Source organism: Lynx rufus, unplaced genomic scaffold (assembly GCF_022079265.1).
Source record: "Lynx rufus isolate CCGP_SWC_20201006 ecotype Redwood Valley unplaced genomic scaffold, mLynRuf1.p SCAF_8, whole genome shotgun sequence".
NCBI classification, from domain to species: domain Eukaryota; kingdom Metazoa; phylum Chordata; class Mammalia; order Carnivora; family Felidae; genus Lynx; species Lynx rufus.
Window position 1 is genome coordinate 43,439,522 of NW_025814896.1, and position 20,801 is coordinate 43,460,322.

Consider the following 20,801-nt stretch of genomic DNA (forward strand, 5'->3'; position numbering starts at 1 on the left):
CACACCTATTATTTGGATATTGAACCCTGTACACCAGGGTTTGGCAGGCCTTCTGTAAAGGGTCAGACAGTAAATGGTTTTGGCTTTGCAGGCTACACAGTCTGAGTTGCAACTACTCAACTCTGCTGTTGTGTGAAAGCAAGATATAATGGATGGGCATGGCTGTGTCCCAGTAACACATTATTTACTAAAACAGGCTGGATCTGGCCTGTAGGATATAGTTTGCTGACAACCCCTACTCTAGGTGGATCCCTTAGTTTTCTTTCTTTTTCCTATTTTGCATCTTGCCTGGGAAGTAGTAACCTGCCTGCCTACACCCTAGAGGTGAATGGGGTGGTCCAGGAGCCTACCATTCAGCTGGAAAACTTCCCTGAGTCTCCCTGTTTTCAGTCCCATCTTGGCTTGGCCAGGTGCTCTGGTGTCCAGAGTGTTTCCCGAGCATCTCCAGACACTCTGGTCTTCTGCCCATGGAGGGAAAGATCATTTCTGGATGTGGGCATTGGGGGTGTAGTTGGAGGCTTTAACCTCTTAGGTAGAGAGACTCTCAGTCCGGAGTCTTCTTGCCCAGTCTCAGTGTTAGCAGGACCTGATCGATGCCTTGTTGCCTTTCCTGAGGCTCTGCGTGTATATCATCCTGCTCCTGGCCTGTCTTCACTGCTGCCTTAAGTTCTGGCTCTCTCGTCTCAGGTGTTTGCCACTTACTCATGTGCTTGGACTGCAGTCACCTGTTCGCCTGTTCTTTGTTCTTGTGGGTTTGTCTTTTTAATCCCTGTACTTAATTTTTTAAATTATGACATGTGTCCTGTAGCTACAGAAGAATACATAGGACATGTTATAGTTTATGGGTTAATTAAATAAATACTTTTGTATCTGTCTCTTGGGTTAAGAAACAGAACATTAGCAAAAAAGAAGAAAGAAAGAAAGAAAGAAAGAAAGAAAGAAAGAAAGAAAGAAAGAAACTGAGCATACAAGCACCTTAGAAGTTCTGTGTACTGCCTACTCCCTCCCCCTAAGAGGGAGCCGCTCTGAGTTTTTTATGTCACTTTTAGTTTTTAAAAAACTAAGTAGGAGGCACAAATCTAGCTGTGTAAGAAATTGCCACTATTAGATGAAGGCTTCCAGGAGAGAATAAGCTAAGCAATCTCTCTGGGTCATTGTTAAAGATTGAATTGTGTCCCCCAAAAGGATATATTGAAGTTTTAACCCCTTGTACCCATGAATGTGAACTTGTTTGGAAATAGGGCCTTTGTAGATGTAATTAGTTAAGATGAGGTCATACTGGAGCAGGGTAGGTACTTAACACAATATGACTGGTATCCTTAGAAGAGAAGAGGCATAGAAACAGACACAGGGAGATCACCATGTGATGACTGAGGCAGAGCGATGTGTCCACAAGTAAGGGATACCAATGAATGCTGGCAACACCAGAAGGTAAGAGAAAGTGTGGAACAGATTCTTTCCTAGAATATCAGAGAGAGCATGGCCCTGCTAACACCTTGATTTCTGACTTCTGGCCTCTAGAACTGTGGAAGAATAAGTTTGTTATTTTAGCCATCTCGTTTGTGACAAGCCATTGATATGGCAGCCCCAGGAAGCTCCCACAGTCACATTCTGGCTTCAGGTTCCATGACCCCTTTGTAGAGAAGTCAGTGTTCAAGGTCATTAGGCAGTTCTGGGGAGCGTAAGGCTTACCACAGTCTGAGCCTCAGGCAGGGCTGCAGTGTATAACACTCAGTGTGGCAGAAATCTGGGCAGGGACAGTGGGGCCCTCTGTTTCCTGCGTCTGGACTGATGTGGTTCCTTCCAGCTTGTAGGAGGTCCGAGCAGTTGTTTGTGGGGCATGTGTCCTCAACTGATCCATGGAGTGGGCATGGAGGTCGTAGAGGAGTCTCAGAGTACATGGTGAAGCCAAGCTGAGCACCAGTGAGATTCTGGGCTACAATTCCTTAGGTTTTATAGATGGTCCAGTGTACCCTACGATCCAGTAATCACATTGTTTGGTATTTACCCAGAAAATACAAATACATGAATTCAAAGGGATACATGCACCCCTATGTTTATTGCAGCATTATTTACAACAGCCAAACTATGGAAGCAGCCCATGTCCATCGATAGATGAATGGATGAAGAAGATGGGGTGTGTGTGTATGTATATATATACATATATTTATATACACACAATGGAATATCAGCCATAAAAAAGAATGAAATCTTGCCATTTGCAACAATATGGATGGAACTAGAGTGTATTATGCTAAGCAAAATAAGTCAGTCAGAGAAAGACAAATACTATATGATTTCACTCATATGTGGGATTTAAGAAACAAACAGGTGAGGGGGAAAAAAGATAAAACCAACCAACAGACTCTTAACTATAGAGAACAAACTGATGGTTACCAGATGGGAAGTGGGTGGGGCAATGGGTGAAATAGGGGATGGGGATTAAAGAGTACACTTATTTTTTTAAAGTTTATTTGTTTATTTTGAGAGAGAGAATGAGTATGAGTGGGGGAGGGACAGAGAGGGAGAGAGAGAATCCCAAGTGGGCTCCACACTGTCAGCGCCAACTGACAGGGCTCCAACTCAGGAGCCCAACTCAGGGCTCGAACTCATGAACCATGAGGTCATGACCTGAGCTGAAATCAAGAGTTGGCTGCTTAATCCACTGAGCCACCACCCAAGTGCCCCTGAAGGTACATTTATGGTGAAAAGAATAAAATAAACTGATAAAAATGAATAAATAAAAGATGGTGCAGTGCAGCAGGGACTTATGATAGCCTCTGTAGCTGCCCCTTGAGTGACACCTGTCACCCAGTAGTGGTCCTGGGCAGTCCCTTCACTGGAAACTCCTTTGCCCTTCTTCTGTTTTGAATCTTACCGTTTCCTGTGCCTCATCTTTGCCATGTTGTAATTTTAGTCCCTTGTTTTAGTGGAGCATATTCTTAGTGACTTCCTGAGGAAAGCTGCCTGGGAAGTAAAATCGGAGACTTTATATGTCTGAAAGGCCTTGAACTTAAAGCCAAAATTCCAAGCTAGTGTTGGGACAGGCTGAGAGACAACTTCAATACCAAGAAGCAGTGCTTTCCCTTTGTGAGGGAAAATGAGGCCGAACCTGAGATTCTGTGTACAGACCCATTATCTAGGAGCATCCTTTGACAAGGACCCCCCAACATCTCTTCCTTGAGGTCTTTCCCCCTGGCTAGTCAGTCTCCCAGTCTCAGAACCCTGGTTACCACGTAGAGGAAGAGGGACCTTAGCCTTCAACTTGTACTCCCACCTTCACGCTAGATGAGCTGTCCCTCCAGAGCGCTGGTTACACCTTCTCTAGAGATGGGACCTCCAGACTTCTGTGGGGAGGCAGCCACCTGGCAGCAGGGGATTGAGGATTTGGGAATTGAACTGCTGTGCGCACAACTTTTACCTGCTCCTTCTTCTAAGTACCCCATTTATTCCCAGCTCCAGAGGAGTCTGGTGCTGCCACTGGGTTTTACGAGGGTACTGTGGTACAGATTGGGCTGGTTCACACCTAACCCAAAGCCAGCTTGGGAGTTTGGGCTTTATTTATTTATTTTTTTTTTTAATTTTTTTTTTCAACGTTTATTTATTTTTGGGACAGAGAGAGACACAGCATGAACAGGGGAGGGGCAGAGAGAGAGGGAGACACAGAATCGGAAACAGGCTCCAGGCTCTGAGCCATCAGCCCAGAGCCTGACGCGGGGCTCGAACTCACGGACCGTGAGATCGTGACCTGGCTGAAGTCGGACGCTTAACCGACTGCGCCACCCAGGCGCCCCTGGAGTTTGGGCTTTAAAGCAGTTAGTATTTATCCATCTGCTTCCCAGATGTTTTTTTCCCCTGATCTTCCTATTTTTGTATGCTTCTCTCCCTTTTTTAGAAGGCTGATTCTGTAGGTTTAGTGGGTTTGGGGAGGGAGTAAAATTGTGCATTTAATCGCCCATCTTAACCTGGAACTTTAGTACCGTTTTAATGCAGCTACACAAGGAGCAGCTCTAAATGCATTTGTTCAATCCATACTCTTTCTTGTTTTCTGATAAATGTAGTCATAGCTATAAGTATCCCTACAATACTGCTTTAGCTGTGACTCATGAAGTGATGGGAGTTTATTATCAATCAGTACTAAGCGTTTTGTAATTTTTCTCATTATTTCCTCTGTAACACAACAGTTTGTTTCTTGGTTTGTTTACTTTTTACATATATAGAAATTTTTAAGGTATCTTTTAGTAATTGATTTAATTTCTAATCAAATATGTGTTGTCAGAGAAAGTATATTATGTTGATTCTTTGCTATAAAGAAAGTTGTATGCTCAATTTTTATTCTTTTTGTAGGTTCTAACTTAGGACATCTATTTTTTTCTCTTAATTTTTTAATATTATCATGTGGTCTTCCCTTCAAACAGAATATTTTTGTGTGCTCTTATCTGTCTTTTTTCTTTTGTGTTGTTTAGACAACAGTAAACCTCACTAAATTATTTATTCACCCTTACTTCCTATCATTTCTTCCTAGGTTAATTTCTTGCTAGACTACTTCCTCTAACAGTTTTTAAAAATCTGGTCTTTTTGAGTTTAATTTTGAATACCTGTATGCCTAAGAATATCTTCATTTCACTCTTGAATTTAAATGATAGTGTAGCTGGATATAAAATTTTAATTTTGTTTTTTCTTTCAACATTTTGAAATTATTACTCCTGAGAGCCTCACTGTTTGTCTCATTCTTCTTTCTTTGTAGGTGATCTCCTGTTTTATTCTCTCATACCTTGGAAGCTTTCAGAATTTTGTCTTTGTTTCTGATCTTTAATTTTGTTTGCGCATTTAAAGTATTTTTTTTAATCTCATTTATCGTGTACTTCTCCTTCAGTCACAGGTGTCTTATATGCTAATATGCTGTCAAAAACCAGTAACCTCTGCTTCAGAGCCCAGTACAACACAAGACAACACAAGAGTTTGGGATAAACACAACACAAGAGTTTGGGATAAAAAGAAACAGTAGGATTTATTGCTTTGCCAGGCAAAGGAGGTTACAGCAGGCTAAAGCCTTCAAAACTGCAAGCCTGCCAGGAGGAAGGGTCTGGGGGTTCTATAGGGAAATACAGGATTTAGCCTGTTTTGTCAGGAATTGTGTCTGTGCTGCCAGCCTTGTTTGTCATGTCTTCAGCGTGGTACTGGGTTCCCAAAACAAAAGGCTAAGAAGGGAGGAGAGGAGGTTTCCGAAGAGAGTGAAAAGGTTACTTAAAAAAAAAATTTTTTTTTAATGTTTTATTTATTTTCAAGAGAAACAGAGCACAAGTGAGGGAGGAGCAGAGAGAGGGAGACACAGAATCTGAAGCAGGCTCCAGGCTCTTGAGTTGTCAGCACATGGCCCGATGCCGGGCTCGACCTCAAGAACTGCAAAATCATGACCTGAGCTGAAGTCAGATGCTTAACTGACTGAGCCACCCAGGCGCCCCAAACAGATTACTTTAAAGTGGAGCTTCACTGGGGTGCCTGGATCGCTCAGTTGGTTGAGCCTCCAACTCTTGATTTTGGCTCAGGTCATGATCCCAGGGTGGTGGGATGGAGCCCTGTGTCTCACTCTGTGCTGAGAGTGGAGCCTGTTTAAGGTTCTTTCTCCCTCTGCCCCTCTCTCTCTCTCTCACTTGCACGTACCCTCTCTCTAAAATTAAAAAAAGAAAATTGAGCTTCACTGAAGCATTAGTGTGAGCATTTAGATTTTTGTTCAACTTTATGCTTTTAAGCAGTTTGATCTTGACATTTATCCTCCTCTTGTTCTCTGAGCTTCCTGGATTTGTGCTTTTTGGTGTGGTGTCTTGATTAATTTGGAAAATTCTCAGTCATTATTGCTTCAAATATTTCTTCTGTTCCTTTCTCTCTTTTCTTTCTGGTATTCCTATTATGTGTATTTTACACCTTTTGTCCTTGTAACACAGTTTTGGATGTTCTGTTCTGGGTTTTTTAGTCTTCTTTTATCTTTATTTTTCAATTTTGGAAGTTCCTCTTGACATATTCTTGAGCTCAGAAGTTCTTTCTTCAGCCATGTCCAGTCTACTAAAGAGCCCACAAAGGTGATTCTTCATTTCTCTTACAACATTTTTGGTCCCTAGCATTTCTTCTTGATTCTTTTTAGAATTTCCATCTCTCTGCTTAAATTGTCTGTCTGTTCTTATGTGTTGTCTGCTTTGTCTATTAGAGCCCTTAACATACTAATCATAGTTGTTTTAAATTCCCAGTCTAATAATTCCAACATGTCTACCTTGTCTGAGTGGTTCTGATGCTTTCTCTGTCTCTTTTAGACTGTGTTTTTGGATGGTTTTTTGTTTTTTTTTTAATGTTTATTTATTGAGAGAGAGTGTGTGTGCACAAATGTGCAAACTGGGTAGGGGCAGAGAGAGAGGGAGAGAGAATCCCAAGCAGGCTCTGCACTGTCAGCACAGAGCCCTTCACAGCTCAGTCCCACAAACTGTGAGATCGTGGCCTGAACCAAAATCAGGAGTCAGACACTCAACCAATTGAGCCAACCAGGTGTCCCCAGAGTGTGGGGTTTTTTTTTTTTCCTTTTAATATGCCTTGTAATTTTTAGTTGAAAGCCACATATGACCTACTGGGGAAAAGGAACTGTGGAAAGTAGGCCTTTGGTGGTATGGTGGTGAGCCTTCTGTGGTCCTAAGATTAGTTCTCAGTCTGTTAGTGAACACGTGCCTCTGGGCTGTGACCGACACAGGCATGGGATAACTGGCGGGAACTGGAGATGGGCAATTCCCTTTCCACAAGTTGGTTAGGCTCTGATGAAACCCAGTAGGTTAGGCTCTGGTCAAATACTTTCTCTTGAGTGCAGGCCTTGTTAAGAAGACAAAGTACTCTAAAGTATTTTCAGAACGGCTGCTTTTTCCCTGCCGAAAGCCTGAGGGGATTTTTCTTTGATCCCTACCACGAGAACCTGGTAGAGCTCCTGGAGGTAAAAGTCACAAAAATGTGCATCCCCCAACCAGAGTTTTGTCTCTCAGAGGTTTCCACATTGTGTCTCCAGCAATTTGCTTGTTGCTCATTAAGTTTTCCTACTGGTCACTGGTTCCTGGAGGTTTCTGATTCTCTGTATGCACGTGTTTGTCTTTCCAGTTTTGGGAGGAGTAGTGTGCCCTGTGATCTCAATTCTCTGGTGGATCCAAGAAGAGTTGTCGATTTTCAGTTTGTTTAACCTCTTGTTAGAATGTATTGACAGCTTCCATTCTCCTTTTATGCTGGACAGGAAACCAGAAGTCTTCTTACATGATTCTTTAATCTGGGAAATTCTGATTTTTTAAAAAGTAGGCTCCATGCCCAGCGTGGGGCTTGAACTCATGACCCTGAGATCAAGAGTCATATACTCTGCCAACTGAGCCAGCAAGGTGCCCCCCATCTGGGAAAGTCCTTATCATTGTGTCTTGTGTTTTTTTTTTTTTTTAATGTCTATTTATTTATTTTGAGAGAGAGAGAACACAGGCACGAGTGGGAGAGGGGCAGAGGGGGAGGGAGGGAGGGAGGGAGGGAGGGAGGGAGAGAGAGAGAGAGAGAGAGAGAGAGAGAGAGAGAGAGAGAGAGAATCTTAAGCAGGCTGCACACCCATTTTGGAGCCCTTTGTGGGGCTTGATCTCACAAACTGTGAGATCATGACCTGAGCCGCAATCAAGAGTTGGATGGTTAACTGACTGAGCCACCCAGGTGCCTCTATCATTGCTTCTTTAAATATATTCCTCCTTTTCTGGACTCCTAATATGGATGTTGACGCATTAATTCTTTCCTTTCTCTCTTCCTTTGCCTTTGTGAAGAGATCCTCAATCTGTCCCTTACTCATTCACTGAGTGCTTTGTTTCAGTGGTCATGCATTTAATGTCCAGTAAGGAGTAAGAGATCCAGGGGCGCCTGGGTGGCTTGGTCGGTTAAGCGTCCGACTTCGGCTCAGGTCATGATCTCACGGTCTGTGAGTTCAAGCCCCGCGTCGGGCTCTGTGCTGACAGCTCAGAGCCTGGAGCCTGTTTCAGATTCTGTGTCTCCCTCTCTCTCTGCCCCTCCCCTGTTCATGCTCTGTCTCTCTCTGTCTCAAAAATAAATAAACGTTAAAAAAAAAAAATTAAAAAAAAAAAAGGAGTAAGAGATCCATCATAACTACACTCATTCCTGTTTCTAGGTTTATTACCCTGGAGTCCATTTATTATGTTTTTTTTTTTTAAACGACCTTATTGAGATACAATTCATATACCATACAATCCCATTTAAAGTGTACAATTTGGTGGTTTCTGCTATATTCACAGAGTTGGATAACCATCATCATAATTAATTTTAGAGCATTTTCATCAGTATTACTGCCCCGCCCCCCCCCCCCCCCCAGCTCCCAGCTTCTGTAGATTTACTTATTTTGGACATTTCGCATAAATGGAACCCCATAATACATAGTCTTTTCTGACTGCATTCATTCACAACATGTTTTTAAGATTTGTCCATGTTGTAGTATAGATTAGCATGTCATTCCCTTTTATGGCTACTTAATACCCCATTGTATAGGCGTACCACATTTTGTTTATCCACTCATCAGTTGATGGACACTTGGGTTGTTTCCACCTTTTGTTTTTTGGATTTTTTGTTTTGAGTTTATTTTATTCATTTTGAGAGAGAGAGAGAGCTGGGGAGGGGCAGAGAGAGGAGGAGAGGGAGAGAATCCCAAGCCGGCTCCGCACTGTCAGCACAGGACCCAACGTGGATCTGAACTCATCAGCCGCGAGATCATGACCCGAGCTGAAATCAAGAATTGGACACTCAGTCAGTTAAGCCACTGAGGCACCCCTGTTTCCACCTTTTGGCTGTTGTGAATAATGCCGCTTGAACATTGGTGTAGATGTCTTTATGTGGACATAGGATTTTATTTCTCTTGGGTATATATCCGGGAGTTGGAATGCCCAGTTAAATGGTAACATTTTGTTTAACATGTTGAAGGACTGCTAGACTGTCTTCCAAAATCACCAGCACTTCATAAAGATCCTGATTTCTCCATACCATCCTTACCAATGCTTGTTACTCTTTTTGATTGTAGCCATCTTTGTGGAAGTCAAGTGGTATCTCGTTGCAGTTTGGGTTTGCATTTCCCTGATGACTGCTTATTTGCTTTTTGAAAATTCTTGGCTGTCTGGTAAATTAATTCTGCTGTTTCCAGTGCAGTTGGTTTACTTTGCTTTCTTTTCATTTACACTCTTTGTTAACATATCTTGTTTTTTTCTCCCCCTGTGAAAGAATATTCTCTTGGTGTCACCAGATGCCTTTGCTGGTATAAACACCTGAAGGGAAGAGCAAAAGCCTGGTTCCTGGCTTGACACCCTGTTAGCAAGTTTGAGGCTCCAGCAGTGTCCTGATGTGACCCCTCCAGCTGACACTTGCTGGCAAAGTTGATTGGCCGAGGTCCTCCCAGAGCAGACCTTGCAAGAGGAAGCGGCCTAACTCGGAAGCTCCCCCTCCCCACCTGTGGTGCGGAGCCTTTCTCTGCTCTGGTCTGGCCTTTGCCGCCTCACGTGGACCCGGCCACCTTTGGTCCCTCCCTGGGGTTTCTCACAGCCTTTGTGTTCCGTCCTCCCTCTCACTTTTGTGGCATCTTTCAAGACAGATGGGAAGGAACACAGCAGCCCATCTAGTGCTCCTTTTATTTAGAACTAGAAGTTTGACGAAACTCATTTAACATTTTCCAAACTTATTTGACTTTGGCATGCTTCTTTCCCCACCATTTTGTCATTCAGCAAACCTAAGTTGAATACTTCATGTGTGCCAAGCACTCTTCTAGCTGGGGACACCGCAGAAAATTAGGACAGAAGGTGCCCACCCTATGGAGCGGGGAGGTGACAGGACTAACTCACTAAACGGGATCATTTCCTGCAAGGCGGGTGTTGCGGTGGAGGGGAAGAGCAGAAGGCAGTGGTAACACATTGGATGGGTGCTTAAGGACAGTCTTGTGGTGGAAGTAGCACTTGGCCCAGTCCTGGTCCACAAGGAGGAGGCAGGCTGAAGGGGGTTCAGGGCAGAAGGCCCAGGGGCAGGCCCCCAGGCAGCAGGTAGTTTGGTGTGGTGGGCTGGAACATAGTGATGGCAGAGGAAGTGGGTGGGAGGTGAGGTTGCCGAGGTAACAGGACAGATCCTGTAAGTCCCAGGTAAGAACTTTGAATTGCAAGGGAAGGCCAAATAGGAATTTTGACCAAGGGAAGTGAATTTACTTGTTTTTAAAAGAAGCTCCTGGCTCTGTGTGGAACATGGGTGATAAAGGCTGAGAGTGGCAGCAGAGAAACCAATAGGAAGCAGCGGTAGTGATCCAGGCAGAAGTTGAAGGTGGTCTAGACTAGGGTGAAAGCAGAGATGGCAAGAAGTTGGGGTACTGGGTAACATCTGGGGAGTTCCACAAAACTGACCCCGAAACATTAACCAGATCGTCTCTCATGGGCCAGTGGTTCGGTGACTGGTATTTCAGTCATCTGTTGCTGCACAGCAAGTCATTCCAAGACTTAGAGGCTTAAAACAATATTTAATATTTCTTCTGATTCTCTGGGTTGACTGGGCTCAACTGGATGGTGGTTCTACCCTGTGTGCTGAAGGCTGAGGTCACTCACGTGGCTGCCTTCAACAGGAAGCTGGATCAAGTTTGGAATGACCAGGATGGCTTTCCTCCGGGCTGGTCTCCATGTGGCCTCTATGCATTCAGTGGTCCAGCCTGGACACCATGGCTGCTGGACGCAAAGAGAGAGAAAGCAGAAGCTTCCTGTCCTCTTGGGGCCTGGGCTCAGGGTCGCAGAATGTTACTTCTGCACTTGGTAATTGGTCAAGGCCTGTCACAGGCCCACCCTCATTCAAGGGGAGGGAACAGACTCTGCTGTTTGACATGAGGAGCCACAGCACCCCACAGGTACAGGAGGAAGTGTTGAGGCCGTGTTTGGACACTACATGCCATAGCTCTGAATTGCCCTCCCAGACTTACTTGAAAATGCTGGAAGAATTTCAAAGTCATCCTTTCAAAGTTTTAGTGTCCAGTTTGGGATAGTAATAAGAGAAATTATAAAGAAGAAATTCTTGCTCTCCTTCCAAGAAAGTTATTTTCTAAGCTAAAGAGCAAACTGACTCTCCAAAAACAACTCAGGTTTCTAAACTTCGTCCAGCCCTTGGCAAACCACTTTATAAGTGTGCCTTTTCATCTTCCATCTGGGCTCTTTGCTGTAAAACCCTAATTGCACATGTTCTGTTACTACACGACTGAGGGCCCTGGGGCAGCACTCCCGGAAACAGACATCTCCAGTCGGGCTCCCAGTGTGAAACCCACCTGTTCTGTTAGGACACTCACCTAAGAAACGCAGACCACCTTCTCATTCGACCCCTGGCGGGGCTTCTCTGCTGACTTGATTTATCTTAGGAATGCTAATCTACATCAGTCTTACCCTTATCAAATTTACTCATTGGAATAGAGACATATTTAATTTATTTACTTCTTAATTTTTTTTTTTTAATGTTTATTTTTGAGAGACAGAGTGTGAGTAGGGGAGCGACAGAAAGGGGGGGGGGGAGATGCAGAATTGGAAGCAGGCTCCAGGCTTTGAGCTGTCAGCACAGAGCCCAACGTGGGGCTCTAACTCATAAACCATGAGACCATGACCTGAGCTGAAGTCAGACGCTCAACTGACTGAGCCACCCAGCGTCCCGAGTCATCTTTTAATGAGTCCATACACAGGGGCAGCAGTAATTGGCCCCTACCGCTCTGTGGATAACAGACTGCTCCTACAGTGTGACCCACGTGTCTGTTACCCAGTTGACGCTAGTGCAGGTTAGTATCTGATGACTGGGTTGGTTGTGTTATCAGGCGAAATGAAACTTGCGGAAGCCGTAAATCCAGTGCTCAGTCCTGCATTTCACTCACTTAAATGACTTAAAATTTTTTTTAAGTGACTTAAAATTTTGTTAATTATTTAGATTTTAAACTGTTACAAACGGCCCTAGTTTTTCATATCTAATTTTATGCAAAGGTACCTATGAGGTTTGTACTGAAACTTGAGCTCTCCAAAGAAGTAATACAAAAAGACCTACTTTCTAACACAAAGCAATGTCCTAAGTACTAATTATCTGATAAGTTAAACCAGTCTTTTGAGTGGCTATTTTTACATCACTGGGGTTCCTTTCTCCTAGACTGCCTTGCCATCCAGGAAAGGGTTTCGGCACCAGACCACTAAGTTTCTGTATCGTTTGGTGGGATCAGAAAATATGGCTGTGGACCAGAGTATCATCAGTCCTTACACCTCTCGGATCTTGAAACCTTACATCAGGTACGCGGGGAAGAGCTGTGATGTCGAGTGTGTTGTGAGGAATGGCATTTGTGGCTTCTCCACCCTGGTCCCCTGTTAGAGTGAGTCAAGACCAACCCTGTAAGCAGGCGTCGGCACGGACTCTGCGTGCAGTCTGATCCTTGCCTTATTTGAACTGTACGTTTTTTTGCAGAAAGGATGGTCGTTTGACAGAAGTGTAAAAAGCATGAACAAGTTAACACTGTTCGATTGTATTTCATCGTGTTTCTTTTAAATTTTAAAGTTGTGTATATTTAGTAGTCTGTAAAATGAGAACATGGGAGAGATGCCTCACTTGGGCTTGTATCTGGGGTGATGATGAGTCTTCTTGTCTAGGCAGTGCTGTGGAAGCCGAGCTGGCTAGGGCCCCCCAGTGCTGTCTTGAGAAAGCGTGTTGTCTTGATCGCCACAATGGCCCCAGAGTCCCAGGATCCTCCTTGCCCAGCACCGCCATCCCAGACCGGCCCCGTGAGAAGCAGTGTGAGAGCCTGCCCCAGCGGCCCTGGCAGAGCTGGGCCATCCCTCCCTGGGCTGTGTCCTGGGCTGGAGCTCTCAGGGTTGAGTCAGGCTGCTGTTTGTTTCCTCACTCTGTTTGTTCAGGCTCCAGCACAAGCAGGCTTCCTGGTCGGTACAGAGGGGTTTGGTCTGATATATGTTAACAGAGCAAATTTTAAATTTCATGCCAGAAAAGTATCGTAGCTCTTACCAAGCTCTCTGCCGTATAAAGTAGCAGATTGAAGAGTTTATGTGAATCAGTTGGCTAGGAATAATACTGGGTATTTTTCTTGACTTGAATTTGTTCTTTTCTTGAATCTTGTTCTTCTCTTCTTGGAGGCGTGATTATGAAACAAAGCCACCCAAACTGCAGCTCCTGTCACAGATTCGCTCCCACCTGCATAGGAGTGACCCTCATTGGACCCCGGAAGCTGACGCACCTCTTGATTACTGCTACGTCCGGCCAAATCACATCCCAACAATAAACTCTATGTGTCAGGAGTTTTTCTGGCCTGGTATGTTCCCCCTCCCAAACTAGGCAGATCAGTTTTCTGTCCAGTTCACGTTAGTAATTTTTCTTAAATTAGTGCATGCTGTGTGACTCTAAAACCTTTACTCACAATTTCATTTAGTTTGTCTCTACTCTCATGGAAAGAGTAAAATATGCACACCTCCTGCTTCCCAAGTTCAAGGAGCCAGCAATTAAAGTAATAAACAGTGTTTTTGTATGTTTCTCAGTGCTGCCAGAGTAAAAGATTCATCCTATTTTGCTTCTACATATGTTTAGATACCAGGTAACGTCTACCCACGGTATACAGACTGGTAGTTTGGACATGTTTGGACATTTTTTATTTTTTGCTTAATAATTCTGTAATTTTGTTTACTTAGCCGTTACTTGGAGAGTGTTAGTACAGCCAAAAGGGTTTTTTGTTTTGTTTTGTTTTTTTTGTTTTTCCTTGAGTTTATTTATTTTGAGAGAGGAAAACATGAGCGGGACTGGGAGAGAGAGCTAGAATCCCAAGCAGGCTCACGCTGTCTGCACAGAGCCTGATGTGGGGCTTGAACCCACAAACTGAGATCATGACCTGAGCCGAAGTCAGACGCTTAGCCAACCGAGCCACCTAGGCTCCCCGAAAAGGTATTTTTAAAAAGCCAAGGGGCGCCTGGGTGGCGCAGTCGGTTAAGCGTCCGACTTCAGCCAGGTCACGATCTCGCGGTCCGTGAGTTCGAGCCCCGCGTCAGGCTCTGGGCTGATGGCTCGGAGCCTGGAGCCTGTTTCCGATTCTGTGTTTCCTTCTCTCTCTGCCCCTCCCCCGTTCATGCTCTGTCTCTCTCTGTCCCAAAAATAAATAAACGTTGAAAAAAAAAAAAAAATTAAAAAAAAAAAAGCCAAATACCCCAATTGCAGACTTTGAAAATAAGAGTAAACCCAATACGATTTGTCATTTTATCAGTCTTAATATATTGTCTTTCTGAAAACCGAAGCCATCAATTATAGGAGCACATTTTCATTGTTAAATATAAGCCTGTTCTTTGTAGATCTGCCTTACTGCACTGCTTTGAAAGTAAAGGAAAATTACATGTCCTCCAGAGGTTAGATAAGATTTCCTCGGGATTAGAGCTGTGTCTTCTTTGTTGTGTGGTAATCATGTAACAGTGCACGTGGTGGCAGACTTGTGCTCGTTCTTTTAGGAGCTGTATGGAGGCCGAAAGCATTCTGGGAGCATCTACTATTTCTTGACCTTATGCTGGGTTGCCTTCCATACATGATGCATGGAATCATTTTTTGTTTAAACCCCTTTATTGTCCAATGTAGCATTTGTACAAAAGAGCTTATAAATTATACTTGTATGAGGTGAGGAACACAATAATGTGAGTTCTCTGGATCTCTGCTCCCACCCTATGAGGTCTAAGTGTGCAGACGCTGAGGCCCACACATTGTAGAAGTGGCTAAGTTCAAAGCCAGAGAGATGTATCCCATTCTAAACCTGGGTGCTCTCTGCTACCCACCCTATCCTGCCTACTTCTTTTAACATGTGTACTTGGAAAAGATGCTGTTAATTTTGATATTTTCTAAAATTCACTTTTGTTTTTATGATCTGAATGTATGATGTCTGTGCTAATATCTTTGTCTTCAGTGTTTTGTTTTTTGGTTTTTTTAGCAGGCAGGTGTAGACCAAACAGCTTGTCATGTGTTAATTCCAAAAGGCACATGGTTTTAATATCAAATTAACTCTTCTCCGTAGGCATTGACCTGTCTGAGTGCCTGCAGTATCCAGACTTCAGTGTGGTTGTCCTTTATAAAAAAGTTATCATTGCCTTTGGCTTCATGGTTCCTGACGTGAAGTACAATGAAGCTTACATTTCATTTCTGTTTGTCCATCCTGAGTGGAGAAGAGCAGGGATCGCAACTTTCATGATTTATCATCTGATTCAGGTAAGGCGTCTGGGCTCCCCTGGAAGACTTGAGGAGGGACGGGGCTGAGCTGGGCCTTCCTAGCACGGCCCAACCGAATGGGTGGTCTCGCAAACCCAGTAAAAGAACGACAGTGACCATCACACAGATAAGAATCTTTGGCCCTCTAAAATAAGATCGCTGTTGGGGCGCCTGGGTGGCTCAGTTGGTTGAGCAGCCAACTTCAGCTCAGGTCATGATCTCACAGTTCATGAGTTTGAGCCCTGCATCGGGCTCACTGCTGTCAGTGCAGAGCCTGCTTCAGATCTTCTGTCTCTCTCTTTGCCTCTCTCTCTTTCTCTCTCTCTCTCTCTCTCTCTCTCTCTCAAAAAAAAAGAAAAGAAAAGAAAAGAAAAGAAAAGAAAAGAAAGAAAAGAAAACCCTTGACCCTCTAAAATAAGATCACTATTCAGGCCCAGGTTTTAAAGAAACCAGTTTGAGGGGCACCTGGGTGGTTCAGTTGATTAAGCATCTGACTCTTGATTTCGACTCATGTCGTGATGCCAGGCTCGTTAGGCTGAATGTGGAGCCTGCTTGAGATTCTTTCTCTCCCTCTCCGTCTGCCCCTGACTCAGTGCACATGTGCACTCCCTTTCTCTCTTTCAGTAAAATAATCTTCAAAGAAACCAGTTTGTAAACACATTATAGTAGATAAAATGAGAAAATACCAAAAGTGAGAATCCAAAGCCCTTGTACAATGACCCATATTGGTAACTGCTGCTGCTCTTAGAAGCACCATCGCCACGACTCTGAGAATGGAAGTGGAGCTGTGATTTTTAGGGGTTTTCTCCTTATGGCGGCATAAACGTACAGAACACACTCACTTCAGCCATACAGCGTAATGATCTGATAGATACTTGTCTATATTGCGAAACATTCCCCACAGTAAGTCTAGTTACCACCCGTCAATACACGCAGTTACAGACGTTTTTCCTCTTGGATGAGAACTTTTAAGATCTACTCTCTTAGCAACTTGCAAATATGCAGTACAGTATTGTAAACTATGGTCTCCATGACATCCCCAGGACTTACTTGTGTTGTAAACTGGGTATCTTTTGACCCCCTTCATCTGGTTCACCCACCCTGTAGCCCTACCTCTGGCAGTCACCAGTCTGTTGTCTGCGTCTGTGAGTTCAGCTTTTTATTGTTTGTTTTTTAGATTCCGTATATAAATGAGATCATACAGTGTTTGTCTTTCCCTGTCTGACTTGTTTCATTGAGCATAATGCCACCTAAGTTGTTATAAAAATTATCAAGTATTTTTAAACATTTTAGCAAAACTCTATCAATGAGTAGTACATAGTCTATTATTGCTGATTATTCTTAATTTTACTATCACTGTAGAAGCTGGTATCAACCTTTTAAAATTTGATTGTAATATCAAATTATAATTCATCCTTTGATATATCCATAACACTGTTGAAGAAAATATACCATATATTTATATACTAACATCAGAAAAACACGTAAGGGATTTTTCACCCCCAGAATCTTATTTAGAAACCATTTGGCATGAAGGATTGTGTGTTATGTGGGCAAGATTCCCTTTAAATAGAGGAAGGAGAAGATAAAATGTTGTTTTTCCAATCTTTTTAAGTTTATTTATTTATGGGGAGAGAGAAGGAGAGACAGCATGAGTAGGGTAAAGGCAGAGAGAGAGAGAGAGAGCGGTGGAGGCAGAGAGGGGCGGGGGAAACAGAGAATCCCAAGCAGGCTTCACGCTGTCAGCACAGAGCCTGATGCAGGGCTCAGACTCACAAACCATGAGATCATGACCTGGGCTGAAATTAAGTCAGACACTTAAACGACTGAGCCACCCAGGTGCCCCCAATTTTTCCAACTCTTAATGAAACTTGCTCAATACTTCCCAAATGTCAGCAGAAACCTAGAACCATTTTGTAGAAGTTGCTTTCTTCTCTCTTCACTTGGCAGTTAACACGTGCTCCCTTGTGTTGTGTTCAGCTGAGACTCTCAGTTTTTCATACCGCACCCCACCGCCTACCCCACTCACAGCCACGACCTCCACCCTGTTCACCCTTCCATCCTCGGCCGCTGCACCACTGCCTTTCCCGTCACCAGCAGGAGCGGCCTTCCCGAGTGTGTGCCTGGCGGGGGGCCTGGCACAGAGTCAGTCCTGACTGAGCGCTCACTGGGCAGGTGAGGAGTATTCATCCTTTCATGCGGGTCCTGGCCCTCAGCCAGACCGTGAGTCCTGGGCCCAGGCAGCACTGCTCAGTCGGGCAGTAGTACTCAATGCTGTGGTGACACTGTGCATGTGTGCACGAAAGTCACTCCACGAAATTCATCTTACACACTCACAGTAACACCACAGGGCACAGAACGTGAATCAAGCAGAGAGAAGACGGCAGCTGTCTACCTGAGAGGCCTCTTAAATCTAGGCCTCGGGAACCATGGCTTACAAAACCTCAAGGACCCTGTCAGCTTCAGTATTTCGGTGCTTTCCTCACTAGAAAGCACATTCTTAGTTTATATGACTTTTGGTACTTTCTTCTGTGTAGCTAATTAAAGAATCTTAAGAACTTGCCTCGTATTAGTAGAATGATGATTACTCTTTCCCCCTAGGATTAGGCCAATGCTGAATACAGAAATCACAGTTCTGAGAAGCTAATTCCATCGGTTTGTGAGGGATGGAGGGGGACTGTGGGATTCTGAACATCTGTACAGGGTTTTCAGGTCTCATAACTAAATGAAAGTCTTAGTACCTCATATCTAGCCTCATAATGTAGCATCCTTTCTAGTAAGTGTAGGAACGGAAGGAATTTTTACAAGTTTGAGTACAGGATAATATCCAGTTTTTAAAAGCAGAACTTCTTGGAGTACCTGGATGGCTCAGTCTTTTGAGCGTCCGACTCTTGGTTTCTGCTCAGGTCATGATCCCAGGGTTGTGGGAGCCCACGCTGGGCTCCGTGCCGAGCGTGGAGCCTGTTTAAAATTGTCTTTCTCTCTCCCCCGCTCACTGTTCCTCTCTCTAAAATTTAAAAAAATAATAAAAAGCAAAACTTCTTGTCTTACTCTATTTCCTCGAGATTGTCAGAACGCCTGCTATTGATAAGTGTGATATGTTTAAGTGTAATTGAATTCTAAATAAAATAATCCAGTTGACAATGAACTTTCCCCCGGGCCCTTGGCTTCAGAGAGCAGAAACAGCCAGCATGCCACCCGTTCCCTTGGTCTCATAGTTTCAGTCGGGCTACCAGCTGTTGTGGCGTGTTGCAGTGCCTCAGCTGAGGTCCCTGCTGTCCCCAGTTGCCATGACTACCTACCTACACTTCACAGCCTTTCCTCACCTACTCATTTTCCCTCAGGCGCTTTCATTCTCATCCCGTACTTTTCCACTCTTTTGGCAGACCTGCATGGGCAAGGATGTGACCCTTCACGTCTCGGCAAGCAACCCTGCTATGCTGCTCTACCAGAAGTTTGGATTCAAGACTGAAGAGTACGTCTTAGATTTCTATGATAAATATTACCCGTTGGAGAGTACGGAGTGTAAACACGCGTTCTTCCTGAGGCTCCGGCGCTGAAGTGAGCACAGCGCTTCACAGAGAGACGCGTGTGCTGTCAGAGGTGGGTCCTCACGTAGGCCCGAAGGCAGGTGTTCACGTCCCCGTGGGCCCTCATCTCTGCAATCAGACGTCCCTTCAGACCTCTCGCTGGAGGCTACACAGGCGGTGGGCAGAGGAATTGAATAGTGCACAGCCCGTCAGCAGAACCGCTGTCCTGTCCTGTCCTGTCCTGCACAGGCCTGGGCCCACATCTTGGGACTCCACAGTTAACTGGAACCGAGCAGTGCTGCTATCCTTCTGCCAAACAGCTTCAGCAATAAAGGATTCTCGGGGAGAGAGAATCTGTTCTGATTTAAAGGATGAGGAAGGGTGGCAGCCATTAACGAGGGGTGCTGTGTCATCGGGACAACGGGAGATTACGAGGTGATCACACAAAGGGCCAACACTTCCCCAGCCGTCGATGAGCCATCATTGAACCCGAAGGACCTTCAAGGCACTGAGGTTCTGCTGTCTCCCTGACTTTGGCCACAGTCAAAATAAACATGGTGTTTGTGTCCACATGTCCCGTCACCTGGTCTGCTGTTAGTACCTCCTGCTGGGGGCTTTGGCCTAGGAGTGGACACCTGTCCCTGCGCCTGCAAAGTTGCTTTGGGGTCGCATTGTCTGAGCAGCCTGTCAGTTAGACTGTGCTGGCGGGGAGGTGCGGGTGATGGAAGCAGAGCCAGCTGAGGACGGGCCCGTGTGTCTCCAGGACCACTCTTGTCGTAGGGGGTGTTGGAGAGGGACTGTCCGTCAGGGTGTTTTGGATCCAGCAGGAGCTTTTCCAAAAATATCAGATGTTTCCAAATAAAAATCTTTCCTTATGACGATCAATGGCCAGAGCTCCAGTCGAGCGGTGGCTCTTAACTTCTGGGAACATGGATCCCTCCCTGCGAGAATCCAAAGAAGGCTGAATATTCTCTAGAAAACTGTGCATGCACATTTAAAATCTTGATCGGAGATCTGTGGACCACAGTCAAGAGCCTCTGCTTTAGGGGCTACGCTTGCAGCCAGCTCGAATCCCTTTCCTCAGAGGAACGCACTGCACCTCGCGCGAAGCCTGGAAGTTCTGTCCTTGGAGAGCAGCCCAGGCTCCACTCCGCTGCCTGAGGCCCAAGAGTGACATTACCTCCTTTCTTCCTTTCCTTTTCTTTTCATCCCACCCTCCTTCCTTCCTTCCCTTCTTTCTGAGAGCTTTCTACCTTTTAAGGATTTGAGGACTAGGACCCCAAGAAGTAAAATTGAAGAAGTGACATTTTCTGAACCTGCAGTCCAGCTTGTGATTGTTGTACGTGAATGTCAAGCGTTTGCTGCAAAAGGTGGCCGAGGCAAGTGTCTCCCATCGCTTCAAGGAACTGGGGAATTCTGTGATTACATTAATCAGTTCTTTGTTTTACATTTCGATCGATTGATTGATTTTATTTTCAAGTAATTGCCACACCCAACATGGGGCTCCAACTTACAACCATGAGATCAAGAGTCGCACGCTCCACCGACTGAGCCAGCCAGGTGCCCCACATTTTTAAATTACGATACAACAACCCCCTCCCCCATATTCAGTAATTATCAAGATTTTTGCCCCATTTGCTTCATCTGTCTTTTGCTGAATATTTTAAGGCAAATCCCAGATATCCTATACTTTCACACCTACTTCAGTAGGTATTTCTTAAAAAATAGGGATATTTTCTCACATAACCTCAATACCTAGTACCACTCACAACAAGGTGAGCCCATTTCTGGAATTAGCTAGTAGTCAGTGTATCACATCCTGTGGATGGTCTCAGAAGTGCCTTTACACTTGGTTTGTCTGGATCAGCATCTGAGTGGGGTTCACACGGGTGGCTGACGGCCCTGTCTCCACAGTCTGTCCGTGGAGATGTGCCCTGCCGCACCATAGTCTGGCTCCAGTGTCGGGCAAGGTGGGTCTGGTGGCCCCAG

General features: G+C 44.7%; 1 protein-coding gene across 1 annotated transcript in view; it reads left to right on the forward strand.

Annotated features, from left to right (window-relative positions):
- Positions 1–20,261, forward strand: part of KAT14 (lysine acetyltransferase 14) — a 38,512-nt gene extending 18,251 nt beyond the window's left edge. The window contains exons 7-10 of the mRNA XM_047068765.1: positions 12,196–12,332; positions 13,185–13,360; positions 15,092–15,282; positions 18,669–20,261. Of these exons, the coding sequence (XP_046924721.1) occupies positions 12,196–12,332; positions 13,185–13,360; positions 15,092–15,282; positions 18,669–18,842 (678 nt within the window). The 3' untranslated portion in view covers positions 18,843–20,261. The remainder of the gene's footprint in view (positions 1–12,195; positions 12,333–13,184; positions 13,361–15,091; positions 15,283–18,668) is intronic.
- The last annotated feature ends 540 nt before the right edge of the window (positions 20,262–20,801 follow it).